Source organism: Phycodurus eques, chromosome 8 (genome assembly GCF_024500275.1).
Source record: "Phycodurus eques isolate BA_2022a chromosome 8, UOR_Pequ_1.1, whole genome shotgun sequence".
NCBI classification, from domain to species: domain Eukaryota; kingdom Metazoa; phylum Chordata; class Actinopteri; order Syngnathiformes; family Syngnathidae; genus Phycodurus; species Phycodurus eques.
Window position 1 is genome coordinate 7,434,125 of NC_084532.1, and position 23,236 is coordinate 7,457,360.

A 23,236-nucleotide genomic window follows, 5' to 3' on the forward strand; every position below is an offset into this window, starting at 1 on the left:
TCTGAAAGTTGCTGAAAAGAGGCAAAAACATAATTAATTTACAAGTTTTTTCATGTTTTAGGTTCCCTTGGTAAACATGGAGCGGAACGGAGATTATGCCCCAATAAGATTCAGCCTTTATCCCTACACCAATAATATAATTAACAGCACCACAATCTCAGGTGAGAGTGAGAGTTATGAATTTTTATTGTTGAGGCTGCTCGATCTTCATTTCCCCTCGGTCAGTTAAAAAACATTCGACAGTCAGTATGCATTATATAAGATAATATTTTTTTATCCACTCTGGCCCGCAGGCATTGTTCTGGCCATCAGGGAAGTTTTAGTTCATTTATACATAAAGGCTCTTATTTTGGAACTCTGCCTTTATTTTGACGTGAGCACTGTAGAACTGTTAAGTGCTCAGACTCGCATGACGTGACACACACGAAGCTGAGAGAGGACAAAAAAAAAGATTGCCGTGGAGGGCCAACGCCTCCACGTGCAGTAAGAGACTTTAGTAACTCCTGCAGAAGCAAAGCCTGTATGTATCATATCATATATTGTTTGTTGATTAATTTCATGTGCACATGTGCAGTTAAAAACGAGTTTGTGAAGTTAACTGGTACATGGGTTGATTAAAGTCCGGATTAAAATGGTTGGGTTATGTCAGGCAAAAATCATGCAAGTGACTCGCTGTGGCGGCGACCCCTGACTGGGAAAAGCGGATAGTCACTTCTTCAGTGAGATGTAGGCTACAATCTGATTTGATGTATGCTAATAGTTAGAGATGAGTTGCTAATTGTTTGTGCAGACTAATTCTAACCTCATATAGGTTCATTGATTTTGTTCAGCTTTTTATGGCAAGCTACTGGGTGATAATCAGAGGTGGGTAGAGTAGCTAAATATTGTACTCAAGTAGGAGTACTGTTACCTTAGAATAATATGACTCAAGTAAAAGCAAAAAGTAGTCCTCAAAATAATTACTTGGGTAAGAGTAAGAAAGTACTAAATGAAAAAAAAACGACTCAAGTACTGAGTAACTGAGTAAATTATGTATTTTTAATGGTTCTGCCTTTCACAGTAGCTTCTGGAATAAATACATTCCAAAAAGTCTTATTATTATTATTATTGCATAGTTTCCCCCCCCACATTTAATGTTTAAGATCATCAAACAAATGTCAATATCAGACAAAGAACCCAAGGAAACATAAAATGCAGTTTTTAAATGGTGATTTTATTTATTAAGGAAAACATAAACTATTCAAAGCTACCTGGCCCTGTGTGGAAAAAGTAAGTGTCCCCTTTGTTAAATCATGAATTACTGTGGCTAATCAAATTTTTTGGAAAGCAGAGTTCATTTTCACTGTTTAATTGAAAAAGAGCTGATATACTTGCAGGAAGTTAGGCTCCATCCACATGGAAACCCAATCTTTTTCTCATTTGTTTTTAAAAGTTTCCCTCAAACACTGAAACGTTTAAAAATTATTGTGCGTCCATTACATTTCTCAACAAGTTACTGATTAAAAGTCCATGAGATGCTTTTTAAAAAAATTTTTATTTATTCCCCCCCCCCCCCCCCCCCCCCCCAAACCTTACAATGAATTTGTGATGTTCAAGAAAATGGTGGTGATGGCTCAGCAGTATCAGCAGACTACAGTCAGCTACAAATGCCCTCAGCCAAAGGACAAACACCTCTGCCAGACATAAATACCATGATTTATATTGGAACACAGGTAATTATTCCTCAATCCATATTTAGTCTCAGCCAAAAGCAGTATTAGTTCAAAGGCAGGATGTAAAGAAACTCTTACGGCGGCAGGATGGGCGACTGGCTAGCACATCTGCCTCACTGTTCTGAGGACCGGGGTTCAAATCCCGGTCTCACCCGTGTGGAGTTTGCATGTTCTTCCCGTGCCTGCGTGGGTTTTCTCCGGGTACTCCGGTTGCGTCCCACATCCCAAAAACATGCGTGGTAGGTTAATTGAAGACTCTAAATTGCCTGTAGGTGTGAATGTGAGTGCAAATGGCTGTTTGTTTCTATGTGCCCTGCGATTGGTTGGTGACCAGTTCAGGGTGTACCCCACCTCTCGCTGGGATAGGCTCCAGCCTGCCCACGACCCTAGTGAGGATAAACTGTACAGAAACTGGATGGATGGATGAATTATTTAGCCTCCAGATTAGATTAATCTAAGGGTAATTTGCATGATTGCTATTGTAATAGTATAGTCAGTTCTTTTTTCATTGACATTTCAAGACAACTGTGGACCCCACAATTGGGGGGACAGTCGCTCATCTGTAAGACTTGAGCTTTGGAAGTGAAGGGTCACAGTCCAAGTCCCACTGCAGACAATTGTAAAAATGGCAACTAGTTATTGGAGAGATACTAGTCTGCTCCCTGGCTACTGTCAAGGTCCTCTTGTGGGACGTTGTATTTTTGTATGTTGGCCCACCTCGTTGTTAATCAACAAGCTACTTACTTGTTCATGGAGGATGACAAACAAAAGATCATTGCCGTAAATAATTTAATCATACTTGACAGGTGTCTGTGTACATAATTTCAATGTTTTTGCCAGGATGGGGAGATTGTTTACACTGACTGGAAAATGGAAAGAAATGACCTTGATCAACTACTTAGTGAGTTATTTCTACCTTCTTTTATTATTGTGATATTTTAAACCATAAGTGCCACTGTTTCATATTGAACCAGGTAAAATGTTCTAAACATGACTCTCAATATGTCAACTGTCACGTGTTAACTCAATCACACTTTATGCTGGATGATAACCAACAACTCTTTCTGTCTATGTCAAGGTCCCAAGCCCCTTCATTTTTTCAGAATTCATCCGTGCCTGGTCAATACAATAGAGCGTTCACCCTTTTTTAAAGACATTGTCTTGACTGGAACTTCACTATTTGGAAGCTCCAATATTGCCATTTGGAAAGAAGGAGTGTTGGTAAAAAGCTGTTAATTTAACTAAACAAGGGCCTCTACACATTCATTCACATTCCCTGTTTGTGGCTTATAAGATTTTACAAACCAACTTTCAGGACGGCCCTATTATCCTGTTGCCGAGCTTGGAAGGTCTATGCACTTCAGCATGCTGGTCTTTGACCCGGCCGGCAGTTTTCTTTGTTGGAAAAGGGGATGGAAAAATTGAGGTCTGGAACATTCTGGAAAATACGGGAGAAGCTGTGCACGTGCAAGAACACATGACCAATGGCAAGATAACCAGCATTAAACCATGGACCGTCTCCTGTGAGTATTTGTGAGGAATCACAACAGTTTATATACACTCACAAGCCACAACGTAACAAGTCCTTAGTATGATTTCGTTCAGTTTTACACCACTGCAATAATAAGCTCTACCTCATGAATAAATATTGTTGCCATATCGTTAGGGTCAGTGTTGGGAACGTTCATTCTTTTGCGCAAACTAGTTGAAATTTCAGTTCACCATTCCAAAAATGAACTACTTCAGTCCATAGTTCATAATTCAAAATTTTAAACAATGTTCACCAGTCCAAAAATGAACTGCTTCATAGTTCTTTATTTTTTTCAATATGTTGCTGTCAGACTGTTACCCTCAAAATACGAGCATTTAATTTCCCCATTGTTGCCACCCATTCAGTCCCACACTAGTAGCCAGCCGCAGCTTTCACCCTACAATCTCAAAAACATGAGAAAATACTTGCTTGAATAGTCTCTTTTAAAATGAAGAATTAAAACAAAAACAGGACTTTTGTGCCAACAAAAGCACACAACACAGTATGACAGGAATGATGGTGAAAGGACATTGATAACTTCGCATTGCTCGCAGCTCTGGCTGACTACTGACAAAATATTTGATCTCATCTATTCTTATTTTACAAAACAAATGAAATTCCATATTATGACAGTGTGATCGCAGTCTTTTAATTAAAGCATTCTGACACAAATCACATTTTTCCTGGTAATCAATTTTTACAATGACAAAACAAAAACAACCAAAGAACATATTCACTCCCTTTTATGCAGTGTCCCTGAACATACCTTGTGCATACAGGCTGATGCTACGTGCCTGCCGAATGTAAAGACGAATGGCGATTGCCAAATACGGCGTTCATCCCCGAGATATGAAAGCTCGTATATAATGTTTTATGCTGGAAGTCCTTAACAAAACCTGGCACTCTAGAATAAAAATAAAACTTTCATTTAAAAACCATTGTTTGATGCCAGAATGGATGGATAACATTCATCAGGCAGAAAGGAATTAAGTTCAGTTCACATTTTCTCAAAATATGAACTAGTTCATGAACTTTCGTTCATTGAACTCATTCAGGTACAACACTGGTTCGGGTATTGTGTTGAATTCCTGTTGGGGGATTATATAAGTATGATTAATGAAACACCTTGCGGAATGTGTCAACCGATACTAAGCATTATGATATGGCTAATTGTTCGACACATACGTTTCCTTAATATTAGCACTCATTTGACTGTGCACGTGTGTAATGAGTGTATGTGTGACAGTTACCATAAATTTGCATCTGACAATTGTTCCCTTTTGTTATGTGAGCATGCTGTTGGTCCTGCATTCACCTGTTTCTGTTCTCATGCCATTAGGACAGCCTTAGTGCTGCAAGAAGTTTTGTTCATTGAAGAAGTGTTTATGGACGATTATTTGTATGACTTTATGTTACTCCAGCCAAGCAGCACTTTCTGGCTGTGGCTGATGATCTTGGAATAGTCCGTGTATTTCAAATCCCACCAGTGTTCTACACTGCTTCCAGGAATGAGGTAAGACAATTTTAAGTCATGCAAAAGCAACATGGCCTTTTTCCATATTATTTTTAGTAAAAAGCCAAACCAAATTTTCTTTACTGCAGACTTGTTTATGTTTCATTATTATTTTTTATGTATATACTGAGTCGATGCCTTGCAGGACAAGTCCATGTTGATAAACAATGAGTAGATGTTTGTGTCATACTGTTTGTCAATTATTTGACGGCTCATGAATGCAGACATCACATATACTGTTTTTTTCCTCTTTCATATGTGTGTAGAAGATGAATGTGGGGAAATGCATTGATCAGCAGCAAGAGAGGCTAATCGATCTTTTGAAGAGGCAAGAAGTGTGGCAAAACCAGACACCGGGATCAGAGGATCACAAAGAAGTGGTGAGATTCTGATGCTTGACAGCAGTTTGCCATGCTCTACAGTATTTTATTCAGACATGGGAAGAATATACAGGAAGACTTGGCCAGTTATTAACTCTGTTAATGGTGTGAACCAGTTCAATGTTGATCTTGTAGATATAGTATTGAAGTTCTCTCCAATCTATTGTTTAATTCATGAACGTAGTTATCCAATGCCCCTTTAAGGGGGGCTGTTATTGACAAATGACAGTGATTGACTTTCTATTCACTAATTCTTGAACCCTCTGGTGCATGGTTGGACTTTCTAGTCTTGAATTGTCTCTATATGCTTAATGCCGGCGGCACGGTGGACGACTGGTTAGAGCGTCAGCCTCACAGTTCTGAGGTCCGGGGCTCGATCCCCGGTCCCGCCTGTGTGGAGTTTGCATATTCTCCTTGTGCCTGCGTGGGTTTTCTCCGGGCACTCCGGTTTCCTCCAACATCCCAAAAACATGCATTAATTGGAGACTCTAGATTTCCCGTAGGTGTGACTGTGGGTGCAAATGGTTGTTTGTTTGTATGTGCCCTGCGATTGGCTGGCAACCAGTTCATGGTGTACCCCGCCTCCTGCCCAATGATAGCTGGGATAGGCTCCAGCACACCCACGACCCTAGTGAGAAGCGGCTCAGAAAATGGATGGATGGATGGATGCTTAATGCCATAATACAGTTGAAACCAGAAGTTTAGATACATTGCAGTGACAAAGTATTGCCCCCCTTCTCAAATTCTTATATTTTTGCATAGTTTCCCAACTTTGTCTAAGCTCATCAAAAAAATGTAAATATCACACAAATATAACCCAAGTGACATTAAAATGCTGTTTTTAAATGGTGATTTCATTTATTAAGGAGAAAAAAAAGTTACCTGGCCCTATGTGCAAAAGTAATGGCCCTCTTAACCTAATATGTGGTTTGGCCATCCTCAGCAGCAACAACTGAAATCAAGATTTTTTCTATACTGGCAATGAGACTTTCACATCTCTGTGGAAATATTTTGGCTAACTCTTCCTTGCAGAATTGATTGAATTCCGCAGAAATTAAGTGTTTTCAAGCATGAATCAGAATCAGAATCATCTTTATTTGCCAAGTATGTCCAAAACACACAAGGAATTTGTCTCCAGTAGTTGGAGCCGCTCTACTACAACAGACAGTCAATTTACAGAGCACTTTGGAGACATAAAGACATTGACAAAAAACAATTGTGCAAAAAGATCCAGAGTCCTCTAGCACTTAGAGCAGTTCGAATGACTAATATTGCAATAGTCCGGTGCAATGACCATTGTGCAAAGGGCGCTGAGACTTCAAGGAGTGTATGCGGTTTAAAGTGACGAGTAGTGCGATCATCTGGGACAATGTTGGTTGTGCAAATGTTACAGATACTCCTCAATCAGTGTGCAAATGGAGCAGATGCTACTCTGGCATGAGTGGCCAGTATATGCAAATAGTGCAGCATGGCGAGACAACTACAGTGAGTGCACGAGTAATACATAATTGGCCCCACAGAAATGTGACAACGAACTCAAGTCAAAAAATTGCCAGTTTATTATAATGGAATTATAGGTTAGGTGTTTAAGAAGTTGATCGCAAGAGGGAAGAAGCTGTTGGAATGTCTACTAGTTCTAGTTTGTATTGATCGGTAGCGCCTACCTGAGGAAAGGAGCTGGAAGAGCTGGTGACCGGGGTGCGGAGGATCCGAGAGGATTTTGCACGCCCTTGTCTTAGTTCTGGCAGCGTGGAAGTCCTCAATGGTGGGTAGGGGGGTACCGACAATCCTTTCAGCAGTTTTGATTGTCCGTTGCAGTCGGAGTTTGTCCTTTTTTGTAGCAGCACCAAACCAGACTGTGATGGAAGAACACAGGACTGATTCGATGACCGTTGTGTAGAACTGTCTCAGCAGCTCTAGTGGGAGGCCGTGCTTTCTCAGAAGCCGCAGGAAGTACATCCTCTGCTGGGACTTTTTGAGGACGGAGTTGATGTTGGTCACGCACTTCAGGTCCTGAGAGATTGTAATTCCCAGGAACTTGAAGGTCTCGACGGTTGACACAAGGCAGCTGGACAACGTGAGGGGCAGCTGTGGCGAAGGATGCCTCCTGAAGTCCACGATCATCTCTACAGTCTTGAGCGTGTTCAGCTCCAGGTTGTGTTGGCCGCACCACAGCTCAAGCCGCTCCGGTTCCTGTTGATATGCAGACTCGTCGCCGTCCTTGATGAGGCCGATGACTGTAGTGTCATCTGCAAACTTCAGGAGTTTGACAGTCGGGTTCGCTGAGGTGCAGTCGTTCGTGTAGAGAGAGAAGAGCAGCGGAGAGAGGACACAACCTTGGGGCGCCCCAGTGCTGATGCTGCGTGTGGATGAGGTGGCCTCCCCCAGCCTGACCTGCTGTGTCCTGCCCGTCAGAAAGCTGTAAATCCACTGGCAGATGGCAGGTGAGACGCTGAGCTGGAGAAGCTTGGTTTAAAGGAGTTCAGGGATGATGGTGTTGAACGCTGAGCTGAAGTCCACGAACAGGATCCTCGCGTAGGTCCCTGCACTGTCGAGGTGTTCTAGGATGAAGTGCAGTCCCATGTTGACTGCATCATCAGCAGACCTGTTCGCTTGGTAGGCAAACTGCAGGGGGTCCAGCAGGGGACCTGTGACACTCTTGAGGTGGTCCAGCACGAGACGTTCAAAGGACTTCATGACCACAGATGTCAAAGCGACAGGGCTGTAGTCATTCAGACCAGAGATTGCAGGTTTCTTGGGGACTGGAATGATGGTGGAGCGTTTGAAACAGGATGGAACTTCGCACATTTCCAAAGATCTGAGCGAAGACTGGAGCGAGCTGGTCCGTGCAGACTTTGAGGCAGGATGGGGACACATGGTCCGGGCCTGCCGCTTTGTTAATCTTCTGTTGTTTGAAGATGCGTCTCACATCCTGTTCATGGATGGTTAACGCAGAAGTCAGAGGTGTGGTTGTGGTCGCGGGTGCGGCCGGGTGGGTGTGTGGTGTGAAACTGTCCTTTTCAAATCTGCAGTAGAAGGTATTCAAGTCGTTGGCTAGTGTGCTATTGTTCTCAGCTTGGGGGGATCGTCGCTTGTAATTAGTCAGCGATTGGAATGCATGCCAGACTGATTTAGAGTCGTTTGCGTTAAACTGTTTTTCCAACTTTGCTGCATAGATCCTCTTTGCAATGTTAATTTCTTTCGTAAGCTGGTTTCTAGCTCGATTATACAGGCCTTTTAGCCTTTTTAAGGTCATGCCACTGGATTTCAATCTGATTCAAGTCCGGACTTTGACTAGGCCACTCCAAAGCTTTCATTTCGTGTTTTTAAGCCATCCAGAAGTTGACTTGCTGTTGTGTTTTTGATCATTATCCTACAGCAGAACCCAAGTGCGCTTTAGCATGAGGTCACAAACTGATGGCTGAACATGAATTCATTGTTCTATCAATCACAGCAAGTTGTCCAGGTCCAGAAGGAGCAAAGCAGCCCAAGACCATCACACTACCACCACCATGTTTGACTGGTGGTATGATGTTCTTTTTCTGAAATGCTGTACTATATTTACGCCAGATGTAACGAGACACACACCTTCCAAAAAGCTCAGCTTTCATCCCGTCACTCCATATAATCTACCAAAAGTCTCGGGAATCATTCAGATGTTTTTTTGCACAAGACGAGACTTTATGTTATTTTTTGGTTAGCGGTTTTTGCCTTGGAACTCTGCCATGGATGCCATTTTTGTCCAGTCCCTTCCTTATTGTTGTGTCATGAACACTGACCTTAACTGAGGCAAGAGAGGCCTGTAGTTCTCGTGAGTTCCTTTGTGGCCTTCTGGATGAGTCACTGTTCCATGTTTTCTCCATGTGAGGATAATGGCTGTCCCTATGGTTCGCTGAAATCTTAAAGCTTCAGAAATGGCTTTTGTAACCCTTTCCAGACTGATAAATGTCAATAACTTTACTTCTCGACTTTTCTGGAATTTCTTTGGATCGTGTCATTTTGTTGCAGTTTTTTTGGATCTTTTTTTCAACTTTATTTTCTCGGGACAGATTCTGTCAGTGATTTCTTGAATGAACAGGTCTGGAGGTAATCAGGCTTGGGTGTGATCAGTGAAAATTAACCCCAAAAATGTATTAGCCACAATTAATTAATGATTTAACAAGGTTAATTACTTTTGCTAAATGCCAGAATAATGGAAGGAGGATTTTTTTTTTTAACAATTTTTCATCATAGTACTTTCTTCAAAGTCAGACGTTTACTTACATTTCATTAGTATTTGGTACCATTGCCTTTAAACTGTATGACTTGGGTAAAACGTTTTGGGTATTCTTCCACAATCCTCTCGCACTAGTTGGCAGGCATATTGGCCCAATCCTCCTGACAGAAAGGGGTGTAACTGAGCCAAGTTTGTAGGCTGACTTGCTTACACATAGGATTGACATGAGGCATTTGATGGCCACTCCAAAACAATAACTTTGTTATCCTTAAGCCACTTTGTACCCAGTTTGGCAGTATGCTTTGGGCCATTGTCCATTTGGAAGGCCCATTTGTGGCTAAGCTTTTACTTCATGGCTGATGCTCATTATGGCAAAACAGGTACATTTTAGTTTTGTCAGACTATAGGTCATGTGCGGCATGGTGGTCGACTGGTTAGAGCACACAGTTCTAAGGACCGGGGTTCAAACCCCGGCCCCGCCCGTGCGGAGTTTGCATGTTCTCCCCGTGCCTGCGTGGGTTTTCTCCAGGCACTCTGGTATATATAATGTATGTAAATTTCTGGTCTCAACTGTACAGTACTGTATGCCAGGGCAACAGTATGACAGATTTCAATGAGGAGGGGTTCCAAAGGTGAGTGAAATCCACAGTTTCTGATGACAAGGGAGAACTTGATTTACATATTACATAGTTTCCCCAAGTCCTTGTTAGGCACCTCAGACAGGATATTGATGTTATGAGGGCAAAGACAGTCATCAGGTCATGAATGAGGATCTTGGCGACAGAGTCAGTGAGTAATGGTTGGAGTCTGCTAAAGGCAGAAGAAGGCTGACTTGGTGATGAATTTGATTTGGATATTTGGGATAATTCGTTCATCCTTTTGCAATAGAATGAAGCATGGCTCAGGTGGTAGAGTGGTTTCTCCCAACGCGTAGGTGGTGGGTTCGACCCCCTACCCTTGTGACCATGTCGAAGTGTCCCTGAGCAAGATACTGAATTCACCCCAGTGTGCTCCTGATACTGCGTCATCAGGTGACTGAGCAGTGTGTTAAAGTGCTTTGACTTCCTTCAAGGTAGAAAACTCCTATACAAGTGAAAAGGCATTTACCAAATCGTGAATACAAAATGTTTTACAAATAAGACTGTGAATAGTTTTAATGCTTCCTTTTATTTCTCCAAAGGACCCTGAGAAGCCAGGAACCCCCACAGAAGAACAAGATGACATGAAGGAGTATGATGATTTTCTGGTGCTAGAGGAAAGCATCCTTAAAAGCATGGGATTCACGCCATAATGAAATAGGCATGGTTTGTTTTGCACTTTGTTTTAATAAACCTTTAGGATAATGCAAAAACGCAATTTTTACTTTACAGTATATACAGGTTTTTTTTTTTTTTTTTTTTTTTCTTAAATGTTCAACATGGCAGTATCTCCCCCTGTCAAGTGGAAGACCGGGGTTCAATTCCCCGACGGGGACTTGATGTAATGTGGTCTTTAGCTTTAGGCGGCACGGTGGCCGACTGGTTAGAGCGTCAGCCTCACAGTTCTGAGGTGCGGGGTTCAATCCCCGTCCCCGCACTGTGTGGAGTTTGCATGTTCTCCCCGTGCCTGCGTGGGTTTTCTCCGGGACTCCGGTTTCCTCCCACATCCCCAAAACATGCATTAATTGGAGACTAAATTGCCCGTAGGCATGACTGTGAGTGCGAATGGTTGTTTGTTTCTATGTGGCCTGCGATTGGCTGGCAACCAGTTCAGGGTGTACCCCGCCTCCTGCCCGATGACAGCTGGGATAGGCTCCAGCACGCCCGCGACCCTAGTGAGGAGAAGCGGCTCAGAAAATGGATGGATGGATGGATGTTCAACATGAAACAAAATTCCTTCATATAAAAAAAAATAATTTAGCATTGACATTTGCTTGATTAGGAGAAAAAAAAACAATCATTTAATCCTTATCAAAATTAATATGCTCAATATTCAAAGCAGTGGCTCCAGGGTTTCAAGTGAACTTTCCCTCCTTCCAATAGTGCTGCGCGATATGTCGAGATGCTCGATTCGATCAATATTTTATTCATGCTTGAAATGGAAAACAGAGATCTTTGATTTTATGTTTTTGCTAGTTCACGAGATTACATTGCCCCGCACAGCTCTTGTTGCGCAGAAACAACATGGAGGACATGCTAGCGACTAGCAAGCAAGAAATACAGTAGTCGCAAAAATTGTCATGGAACGTCTATCAATTGGAAAGAACGGTAGTCTGCAAAATGTTCATGAAAGATGTTGCAACAAAGACAAGCATATCTGTGTAAAATCATCAGAAGATAAAGCATGTTATTGCGTGCATGCATGTAATAATGTATGTATCGTGCTAAAGAGTGCCACTCCTGTAACGTTATCCAAACAACGTTGCGGGCTGCGTCGCGATCGTGCTGGCAGTTGAAGCGCTTGTGTATTTGTGTGCGCTACGTGAATGGGGCAGGAAGATGACAAGTTGCTAGTTTGCTGATCACAGGCCAGACAGAAAGCGCTTCAGTGGCTTGTGTATGTTAGCATTTGCTTTGCTGCGTGCGCAATCACGCAAATAGCGTAACAGTGGGCCGCCGTCGCTGTCTGAGCTACTGGTTCCCGACAGTTGCGTTTGCTCAATATGGCATTCTCAAGAATTTTTATACAGATCACCGCATTGTATTCATTCAACATGACGTTTATTCTTCTTCGTCTTCTCATCTTTTCCTTGATTCCGGCAGACTCTGCATGTTTAGCGCATTGCTGCCACCTAAGTGTTGAGTGGCGAACACCTACGACAGAGCCAAACCCTTAAGAAATACATTAAAATAAAAAATATTTATGCCCTAATGTATTTATAATTTATTTAATTATAAAGCGATAATTATGTTATGCAATTTAACAGTATGCCAAATTAATTTATCCTATTTCATATTATACTGCAACAACTGTCTCACAGTAATATTCTTGGCATAATTTAAAAAATATAAAGTCAGACAAATTGTTATGGAAATGAATTTCTACAGGCTGGCAGCTCTGCAGTCAAAGCCATAAATGCAATTTTAAGTTTAAAAAAAAAATAAAAAAAAGTATAAGTAATATAATTCTTTGGGATGTTTCTAATTGTTAAATAAACCCTCTGCTTTATAATATATATAAATTTGGTCTGGTCCACTTTTGTACATTTATAAACTTTAATAAATATCGAGTCATATCGAATATCAACTTTAGGGTGAAAAAATTGTGATATCAAATTTAGGCCGTATCACCCAGCACTACCGTTCACCTATTTGAGATCTCGTTTCTGGGTAATTCTATCTGATGCCACCTTTTTTTTCATTGTTTCTCAAGGACGCAGCTTGAATATTTGACATTGGAAGGAAGTATTTTTAGGGCTGTTTTAATTTCATGATATGTATCTGTTGTTTATAGCCTTCTCAGTACATTGCCTAGTCATTATTTATGGCTCTTTTCACATGCTGTTGATCGGATATTTTTTCATTAAGGGGAGACGATTTGAGACCTTAATCTGTGTTGTTAATTTCAACAATCATGACCTGACCATAATGAGATTCAGATGAGCAGTTTCCTGTAGGCCATTCTTCACTGTGGTAATAATACACAAATGAACAAAACAATAAAATATGACCAGAAGGATAGACTTTGTAATAGAGATAAATCATAAATTATAAATCATGAAATCAAATAGCAACGGGTAAATCATAGTAGCAACCAATAATGAGGTCTCGTATATCTGAATTATGCTATACGTGTATATGGAAATGTTGCACGAGTGCCACAAAACTGCATGCATTTATCTACACAAGCAAGAAGTGGAACCCAGAACGGGTCTACTGGTTAGGGTGTGCCCGACCACTGTCAACCCACAACTATGGCACAAATGCACTCAAATATCTAATGTGCTATGTTCAGTATCGCATGTGCACTTGAAAACTGTCTCAAATGGTTGAAAATGTAAACAAACACAAACTAGAAATTCACAAGCAAAAAGACAAAAACCTTTTTATTGCTCTCCTTGTGAATGTCACTGGTCCCTTTTCTGCCACACTGTTCACGACATTTATGATAATGTTTTCTCCCTTGAAGTGTACTGCCAAGAGCCCTCTGGACTCAATTAGTTTCACTCCTTCAAGGGAATAAAATGTGGACACCTCAGAGTGCCAGGTCCACCTTAGGTCAAGAGCAGCCCAGCAATCCTATAGTGACTACCTGACAGCTGCTATCTGGCCAGAAAAGAGGCAGGGTGACTGAGGGAGAAAGGAAGGGTTGGAATAGAAGGGGGGAGCACCCCATTATATAGGGTCCTATCTTGTGCCAAGTTTTCACACTGTTTGGAGAATAGAAAGAGGAAGAGGAGAATAGAAAATAGCTGAATGCTGGAAAACAGGAAGAACAGAAAAAAGTGTGGGAAAAGATGGTCGAATGTTTGGAAAACAAAAAATAAAGTACAATGGGCTCGTCTTCATCCTGGCCTCGACTCATACGCATGGACGGTGGTGTCATGAAGCGTGAAGAATGGGCTGATTTGAGGAAGGCGTCCCTAAGACACCCGCGGCACCAGTAAGGCCTCGTTGACAAAGGGGGGCCTCTCCTCTTCACTTGTCTCCTCTTCAAACCTTACGTACGGAATGTGTTTTTCAGGCCCTCTCTCCTTGATGGAGCCCTTCACTTTCTCCCTGGCCAGCTCAGGAATGGGCCTTCTGCAAATCAGCACACACCACACACTTACCTACACACACACGTTTTCCCCCTGTGCGGTTGGCTATTATAAGGTACTGCAGCAGTGTATAGTATATACTCAAAGAACACTTCGTTAGGCACATCTGTACAATCTCACAAATGGTAAACATTTTGAGAGAGACTTAGAGACATTCATTCAACAATATCAAAGGACAGGAAATTATTTAAGGAAAGAGGATAGCTAAGAAGAAGTGGGACACTGAAAGGACTGAGGAGAGGAGGAAGGAATACATGGAGGCACGACATAGGGCGAAGGTAGAGATTGCCAAACAAGAGGCATATGATGACATGTATGCCAGGTTGGACACTAAAGAAGGAGAAAAAGATCTATATAGGTTGGCCAGACAGACAGAGAACATTAATTGGCCAATGTGTTAAACAAAATTTACTTGGCTAGAATTCTTACAATGAATTTCTAAATCTAGCGCCTTTAAGACAGTAAATCTTAAAATTAGAAAAATTTGGTTATTACAAGCAAGAATTTTAAGAAATGTTTGCTTAAAATAAGTGGTATACTTTCATAATTAAAGAATATTTTACTTAGTTTAAGAAGTTACATCACACTTGAATTTAGTTTGCTTATTACAAGCAATACATTTATGTTAACAAATGCCTCACGGGCACAGTACCGATTTGCGGACCTGGGGTTGGGGACCGCTCTTTAACGTACATATCAGTTATGCATTTCAAATACTGTATGTTATCCCAGACAACAATGAAATAAAGCAATGCATAGTGTATTTCTGACAACTTTATTGGCAGAACTTCAACTTTAAAACAAAAAAAACATCTACATTGAATATCCACAGTGTAGTTGTACATAGAACTGCAGTACTCCAATCCTGTTATTTTAATAGAACATGTTTTTTTCAGCAACAAAGGAAACAGCTATTGCCTAGTAGGCTTCAAGTGTGTACATTCCTCAGTGACAGCATGCAAATAATTGGGAAGAAAAATGTGCCTCACAAACTGGTATTTCCTATTCTTGATGGAGTATGTTTCAGATGTTCAGGATTTTATGAAACAATAAAAATATGACTATATAATGGGGGAGTTGAATGTAGGACTGCAGCTAACGAATATTTTAGTACTTGAGTAGCCTACTGGAAATTCTATCGATCAATCGGATAAACTATATTTTTGCTTGGTTAAAGAGTGATTTTGAATACAAAAGAGAAAATAAGACCTTTCACTTAAAAACATAGGACTAATTGTTTTCGTTTGTCATATAAGTAACAGCCTATTTCTTAAATTCCCTGGATTATTTCGCTCCTCCTGGCGTATAGGGTCTTCCGAGAACTACCAGGAACTCTTTGAGGGTGCGGGCTAAACTGACGAACACTGATTGGTTGACAGACCGCTGTAGGCGTTTACTTTTTCATTCACAGAGCCGCCATTACTGGATGCGCCGTTACACCAGCTCACAGTCCGGACTACAGACGAAGTTGAAACTTCTCACTTTTCATTGGAAATATTATTTAAGATGTGTATTCGAAGTGCCGGCACGGTGGACGACTGGTTAGCACATCTCCAGAGTTCCTAGTTCCGTCTCCAGATCAGGTTGACTTACACCTGAAAACTCACTCATGTTCAAGAGAGATGGATCGATGCTCAGGGGAGTGACAGGGAAAGATAAAGTGTTTTTTTCCCTCTCTGAACTCACAGTATCGTTTCCCAAATGATGCTTGCATTGCAGTGATTGCAGACTGCAAATACTGTGAATTTATCACATTGTCAGCTTGTTGGAACTCCCTCAAAGAGGGGAAGTGACACAGTGTACCTCGCTGTAAATCCTTGGCCAACACTGTCAACTTGCGCTCGAATCCCAACACCTCTTCCAGCATGTGCAGAGCTGTGCCTCCTTTCCCATGAAGACACGTGTTCAGGTGCGCTGTCATATCAACCAAGAAGTGGAGTTTTTTTCCAGCCATTCTGGCTGTTCCAGCTCAGGAAAGGTGAGCCTTTTGCTGCCAAGGAAAGTTTTCACCTCCTCCAGACACACTGCAAAGCGTTTCAGCACTTCCCCTCTGGACAGCTTCCGGACTTTGTTACGCAGCAGGAGATCAGAATACGCGCTGTCCACCTCATCCAGTAATGAGCGGAACTGACGGTGATTTAAATACTCCTGTGCATTCAGGAGGAAATGTTTGCGCACACGGTGCTTCTTGATGCAAGATGCAATGGAATGTGAGCAGCTTTCTATCCACCGACTTTTGCAGTAAAGTCACAAAGCCCTTCTGCGCTCCTGTCATACACGGTGCCCCATCAGTAGCCACTGACACTAGGTGTGTGGTATTTATTTCTTTGGAGTTTAAACAATCCAAGACAGCCTCGCATGCGCCCCGTGTTTGGCCTTTTAGCTGTATTAATTCAATCATTTCTTCCTGCGGCCCGGCAGCGCTCACGTATCGGCAGAACAGCACTATTTGTTCAATGTCATTTTTGTCTTTGGATGCATCACAGGCGATTGTGTACGCCAAAGCTGAATTGATATCTTCAATCTGCTGTCTGGTGATGTTTTCTTCCATCTTCACAGTTCTGTTTTGGACAGCTTTCATTGAGAGTGCTATGTCTCGTTTTCTGCAAAATTTCATCATGTTATGAAGTCCGAGAATAGATGTTGTGATATCTTAATGAATTTTTCTTTGAGGTATTCTCCATCTGTAAATGGCTTCCCATGCCTGACTATTTCCCGAGCAGCCACAAAACTACCACATGTAGTTGAATTTGCAGTCTTAATCCACTTCTTCTTCAGCCTTGGTCTACTGGAATGGAGAGCTGGTGGAGGTAAGGCTAGTGAGAGGAATAACCACGTTACTGTAATTGTAGTGGCTGTAGAAATTGGCGAATCCCAGGAAACCTTTGTTTTCTTTGCAGGTGGAGGGAATGGTCCAGTTGATGACTGCGCGCATCTTTGCTGGGTCTGGTTGTAATTGTCCTTTGGCAATAATATAGCCCAGGACGTGAATGGAGGAGAGGTGGAAATCGCATTTCTCAGGTTTTACAGAGAGGCGGTTCTCAAGGAGACGCTGGAGGACTTGACGGACATGATGGCGATGTTCTTCGGGAGAGCGGGAGAAAAAGAGAATGTCGTCTAAATAGACGAAAACGACATCACGGAGGACGTCATTAATGAAGGTTTGGTAAATGGCAGGGGCGTTGGTTAATCCAAACGGCATGATCAGGTATTCAAAGTGTCCAAGTGGGGTATTGAAAGCAGTTTTCCAATCATCCGCCTCTCTGATGCGGATGAGATGGTATGCATTACGTAGATCCAATTTGGTGACTATCTGGGCGTCACAGAGGGGCTCAAATGAGGGGTCAATTGGGTTTAAGTCGGGGCTCTGGCTGGGCCATTCAAGAACAGTCACGGGGTTTTTCTGAAGCCACTCCTCCGGTATTTTAGCTGTGTGCTTAGGGTCATTGTCTTGTTGGAAGGTGAACCGTCGGCCCAGTCTGAGGTCCTGAGCACTGTGGAGAAGGTTTCCGTCCAGGGTATCCCCGTACTTGGCTGCATTCATCTTTCCTTCAATTGCAACCATTCGCCCTTGTCCCTGAAGCTGAAAACCACCCCCACAGCATGATGCTGCCACCACCATGCTTTACTGTTGGGACTGTATTGGACAGGTGATGAGCAGTGCCTGGTTTTCTCCACACATACCACGAACAATTAAGGCCAAAAAGTTCTATCTTGGTTTCATCAGACCAGGCAATCTTATTTCTCACCATCTTGGAGTCCTTCAGGTGTTTTTTTGTTTAGCAAACTCCATGCAGGCTTTCATGTGTCTTGCTTACGGGATGCGAAGAAAATGGATGTCCATAATTTGGTCACCCTTTATTTAAACCATTCAAATGTTTTTGAGCCAGCCCCCTAAAAGAATCGGAATCGAGTATCGGTTGGGGCCGGAATCAAAATGAGGAACCGGAATCGGGGCCGGAATCACTCAAATTCAAACAATGCCCAACCCTAAGTGGAAGAGAAATCATCTAAGTAATGGAAAAGCTCCAAACTGCCCAATTATAAGCACGAGAAACATGAATAGTTTTTAGCCTAAACTTAAAAGCATTGACGTGGGGTTGACTTCACTTCTGTTGGCATCTTATTCCATTTGTGTTCAGCAAAACAATGAAATGCTTCTTCATCATGTTTGCTTCGTACTGTGTTCCACTAGCTAACTCCGAGTCTGTAGATCTCAGAGCCCTATTGGGTTTATATTCCATTATCATTTATTTCATGTATTCAGGACCAAATATTCAGGAAATAGGTGATTTATTGACCAATTGCATAACTTTAAAGTCAAATGTATGGCTTACTGAGAGCCAGTGTAGAGACTTTGGAGCTAGAGTAATATGTTCTGAACTCTTTGTTCCCAGAACGTGAGCTGCAGCTGTGTAATGCTCTTTTGGGAGATCCAGTCAGAAGATCATTACAATAGTCAAGTCTACTGGAAATAAAAGCATGGATGAGCTTTCCCACATGTACTGAAACCACATGTACTCAATTAAATGTACATGTGTGTGTGTACATCCCACATGTACATTTAATTGTGGTGGGCCGCTGCAAATAGAGTTAGGCTTTTGCTGCACTAAGATCGTGCTGCTACGTATGTGCTCCTTCCGTGTGTCTGCTAATGATCGATACCACCAATTTCCTTTCTGACATTACTCTCTCTCAAATGACTGAAATACCTAAAGTATCGACATTTAGGTTTGAGGCGTCAACATTTGAGACAGTAGCGATCCTTCCCCACGCCAGCGATGCTGCTCCAGCCGGCCTTATGGCGTCTTGTCAAAGCACACTCGGTGCTGTTTTTGTTTGTATTTGTGTGCGTGTTCGTTTGGAAGCGCCATTCCTTGTTGGGAAAAGCCTACGTACAATTGTCAGGATCTTCTGAGTTGAGGATTACGCCGCGAAATGACTATTGCAGAAGCGAACCAAAGCTGCAGCATCGAGCACGACGAGTCCCCCCCAACACGTAACTTAACTCCTTTGTCCACAATTTAATGCGCTACATTTACTCAAGTAGCATTTTGGGTAAATTGTACTTGTCAGAGAAGTTTTGATACCGTATGCTTTTGACTTTTACTCGAGTATTTCTGTTAACTCCGTTACAATAATCTAAATGCCGCTCGCTACTTTTATTTATCAATTACTTCGTGCGCGACATATCTGGTTCGACTACGACTTCGACTTCCGCGAGCGATCGACAGCAACATGTCTTCGTGTCCTCTCCGGAGAACAAACTTTATATCACATTCTAGTCTGCTCAGTGGCTGGATCACGATTTTAGAGGGAAAAAAGAAAAAGAAGAAGGCACCTGTGCATGTATCAAATCTCCCGATGCGGCCTCTTTTTAGTCTCACCTTTCACATTTTTCTCTTCTTTGAAGCGGAGCAAACCCTCATCCTGCCCTCACACTGCAAAGGAGATTGCCGTCTTGCAGGATGCAGCAGGGTTGATGGGCAGCTTACCTCTGTGAGGGATTAGCCTTATTAAAAATGAAACAGTTCTGAGTGACGGGCCAACGGAGGTGGGAGGAGTGTGTCGTTGAGGATCTGAGCCGCCGCTCTTCTGTTCTCTCTCCCACTATTCTTCACTTTCACCTCCGTGCTCTGTGCTCATCTTCCCCCCCTCCGGCACGGTCTCATTCTCATCATGGCGGCGGCCCACAACAGGCCGATCTGTCCGCAGTGTGTCGAGAGATGTGTGCTGAAGCCCTGTGAAGAGCTGCCAAGTACAGCAGGCTGGTGGGTGGGGAACAAAAGACCCTCAAAAACACATCAGAGAGCTTTTTATCTTTGTAAAACGTGTTTAATCGTCTATTGAAGGACGCTGCATGCATGGAATGTCTGCAGGGTCACTGAATAAAGGCTCCCAGCAATTAATGTGACTCAGCTTTCTCCATTTATGAGCTGAGTGAGTAATGTGCTTTGGAGAAAATTACCTAACATGAGCCTCTTACTGTAATATACTTCACATATTGGGGCCTTTTACACGACACAGTTTTCGACTGGAAACAAAAACAAAGTTGTTTCGTCATTTCTTTACATGACAACTATGTTTTGGATCCTAAAAACAACAATTTTTACAAAGGCAATATAGAATCGGGTGTTATGTAAGTGTTCAATTTCGACATGCATGATTACGTACAACCAAAGCAAAGAACATCACAATCTGTTGCATTTGTTGCTGCTCAGAATGCTCAGGATGCACTTGGGTGTACGTTTACTGCAGCGCTACTGTGACTTAACGTCCCAGACGACCACGTGTATGTTTTTATTCATTCATTCATTGAATGATAAGTAAGTTATTTACCAATTAAGCTTTCAGCTTTAGCTTAGTGATGGTGATCACGTGACACCGGCACAGTACCCATTTGTCCACAAATTTTGTATTTGTATTTATTTTTTTGCTCCCAAGGACTTATTATATTAATGGTGATGGTGATCACGTGACACCGGCACAGTACCCATTTGTCCACAAATTTTGTATTTATTTTTTTGCTCCCAAGGACTTATTATATTAATGTTTCTTATTTCTGTTCAATGCAGCAAGTCGCATTGTTATGCAAGCCACACGTCAAGTGTGCGATCAGTGAGATTACTCCTCGTATAACGCTTTCCATTGTTTTTATTGCATGGGGCAAGCATAGTGCCCCTATTTGTTCAGAGAGTTGGGCAAATTCGGCATCAAAATCATTACCAGTTTTGATAATTAGCTCGTTAATGCAAGCCTCAGAGCGAAACCCATCATTAGAGCCACGGTTCACATGCGTAAAAGCCACATTTTCATTGCAATCGCACCCTATTTTCCATTTTATGAATGCCATCAGAATTGAAGGGAAAATGTTTGAATTGAATTGTGCAAGAACATCAACAAACTAGAATAGCAAGAAGCTAGAAGGCAGAACTGCCGAAAAGAAGGTGAACGCACTGTCATGCTGTATTTGCCCAACCACATCGTGGCCAGCAGCCGTTTCGGCAAAAGAGCACAACCAGGCATTCAATGGCAACGATGGCCTTCATTGTGAAGCCGAACGCATCCACGGTGACTCACATTTGTTTGTTTTTCTCATGTGTGAGTGCGTCAGTTAGCAGGCTATTTTCGTGTTCGTGGAAGAGGTAGTCAGACGACCAGCTTGATTGATTCCATCAAATGGCGAACATTTGAAATCTGTTCCTTTATTGTGCATTATTCTCACGATTTTATGGGTTCTTGCAGAGCACCTCTCTTCTACAAAGTTGTATTTCCACAGCTTTACTCCTGGAACGATAATGTCTCATCTCCTCGCTCAGCTTGTGTACCAACCAAAAGTTGCTCTCTCTTTATTAATGCCGTACTGTAAAGGGGAAAGCATGCGGTGGGGAAAGTTCCAAACAAAGGCCACGTGTGTTTGTGCGCTTGGCTGGTTGACTTACAGCTGTGATAGCAACTTAAAGGTCAACAGAGATTAAGGGAACAGAAGTGAGGAAGAGGGGGGAGAGGATCTGGTTTCACATGCAGGTGGATTTCAAGGATGTTTACCCAACGAGACCATATCTCCACTCTCTCCCAAATTAGAAACAAACCAAGATTCTGTCCAGTTCACTTTGAATGGCAACCGATATTAAATGCGGACTCTTGACTTTTCAAACAGGACTCGTTTTGTCTTCCTCGCTGCTCAGATGGACGCTGAGAGAGCAACTTAAACCAAACCAGTCATCGATTTTTCTTTTTCTTTTTTCAAATAAATGTGTGAACTTAAAATGAACCTAAATATAGCAGGACCGCAGAAGACCCCATGGGTAGACAAATCAAAATAAAAAAATAAAAAAACAGCCATCCATTTTCTCTACTGCTTTTCCTCATTAGGGTCACGGGTGAGCGAGGTACACCTGGACTGGTCGCCAGCCAATTGCAGGGCACAGGGCCTTTTTTGGGGAATGGGATGGGATGGGGAGGAAGCCGGAGTACAGGGAGAAAAGAAAAAAAAAAAAAATAATTCAAGCCGCCATGAAGCGTGATTCATCTCACAAGACGACAGCCTCCCTTCACATGAGCTGAGTTCAGACAGCATCAGCTCTGCATGTGTCTCGTTTTGTTTTGTGGGTTATTTCAACCCTTGGAGGTTTCACTATAAAACCTGATGGATGTTTATATTAAAAACACAACAGACAGTAGAGTTTTGAAGGGATGTATTTTCCAATTCCACGATTATTGTCGTCCATGTTTAAAATCCTGTACATTCCGAGCTGTCAAATAATTGACACCATTGCCATAGAAATTCCAGTTTAGCAGAAGTCATTATAAAACATGTTGCTGTGGCCAGGTGAGTACAAACTTTAAATTCATTGCTGTTCCAGGCAGGTGATATGAACTGTCAAGAGTGACTCAAACAAGGTTAAAAACCATTATGGGGCTGAGAAGACTCAGGCTTCTAAACTTGTCACGCGAACAGCCATGAGAGATCATAAAACCTCACTGGAGATATGCAGCCGTAATGGCTTTCTTTGTACAAACACAGTACGAATGAAGTCATGTTAAGTACACGTTTATCAATTGCTCTAACATGAGGTGACATATGTGTAGATTTCGACAAATGTTGCTCATAAATGTTGCAATTTGTTACAGAGGTGCAGAAAGTGCAGTCTTCCATAAGTCAATGATACAGGACGGTTAAATACAGCTGCTTCCTGGGAATGTCCCTGAAGCTATAAAACAATTTTGGGAGATTCCCAGATGTCAGGAAGGGCAATTGCTTGCACGAATTGTTAATAAACAAAAGCAAGGCTGGGCGATAAGGTGCCCTCTGTAAAGAGATAAGGAGGGGAAATAAGGAATAAACCTTGAAGTCCAAAATTGATTGATTTTTTTTTTTAACTTATAGTGAGTACGGAAAGTATTCAGACCCCGTAACACTTGTCACTGTTTGTTATATTGCAGCCATTTGTTAAAATCATTTAAGTTCATTTTTCCCCTCATTAATGTACACACAGCACCCCATATTGATGGGGGAAAAAAAACTGAATTGTTGAAATTATTGCAGATTTATTCAAAAAGAAAAACTGAAATATCACACAGCCATAAGTATTCAGACCCTTTGCTTAGTATTTAGTAGAGGCACCCTTTTGAGCTAATACAGC

The 23,236-nt window shown here is 42.0% G+C and overlaps 1 protein-coding gene across 2 annotated transcripts in view; it reads left to right on the forward strand.

The window, feature by feature from the left end:
- Positions 1-10,645, forward strand: part of dnai3 (dynein axonemal intermediate chain 3) — a 28,961-nt gene extending 18,316 nt beyond the window's left edge. For both annotated transcript variants that reach the window (XM_061683953.1, XM_061683952.1), the window contains exons 15-22: positions 62-161; positions 1,597-1,712; positions 2,553-2,613; positions 2,791-2,933; positions 3,028-3,235; positions 4,665-4,756; positions 5,023-5,136; positions 10,533-10,645. In XM_061683953.1, coding sequence (XP_061539937.1) covers positions 62-161; positions 1,597-1,712; positions 2,553-2,613; positions 2,791-2,933; positions 3,028-3,235; positions 4,665-4,756; positions 5,023-5,136; positions 10,533-10,643 — 945 coding nt within the window. In that variant the 3' untranslated portion in view covers positions 10,644-10,645. The remainder of the gene's footprint in view (positions 1-61; positions 162-1,596; positions 1,713-2,552; positions 2,614-2,790; positions 2,934-3,027; positions 3,236-4,664; positions 4,757-5,022; positions 5,137-10,532) is intronic.
- Positions 10,646-23,236: the final 12,591 nt, after the last annotated feature.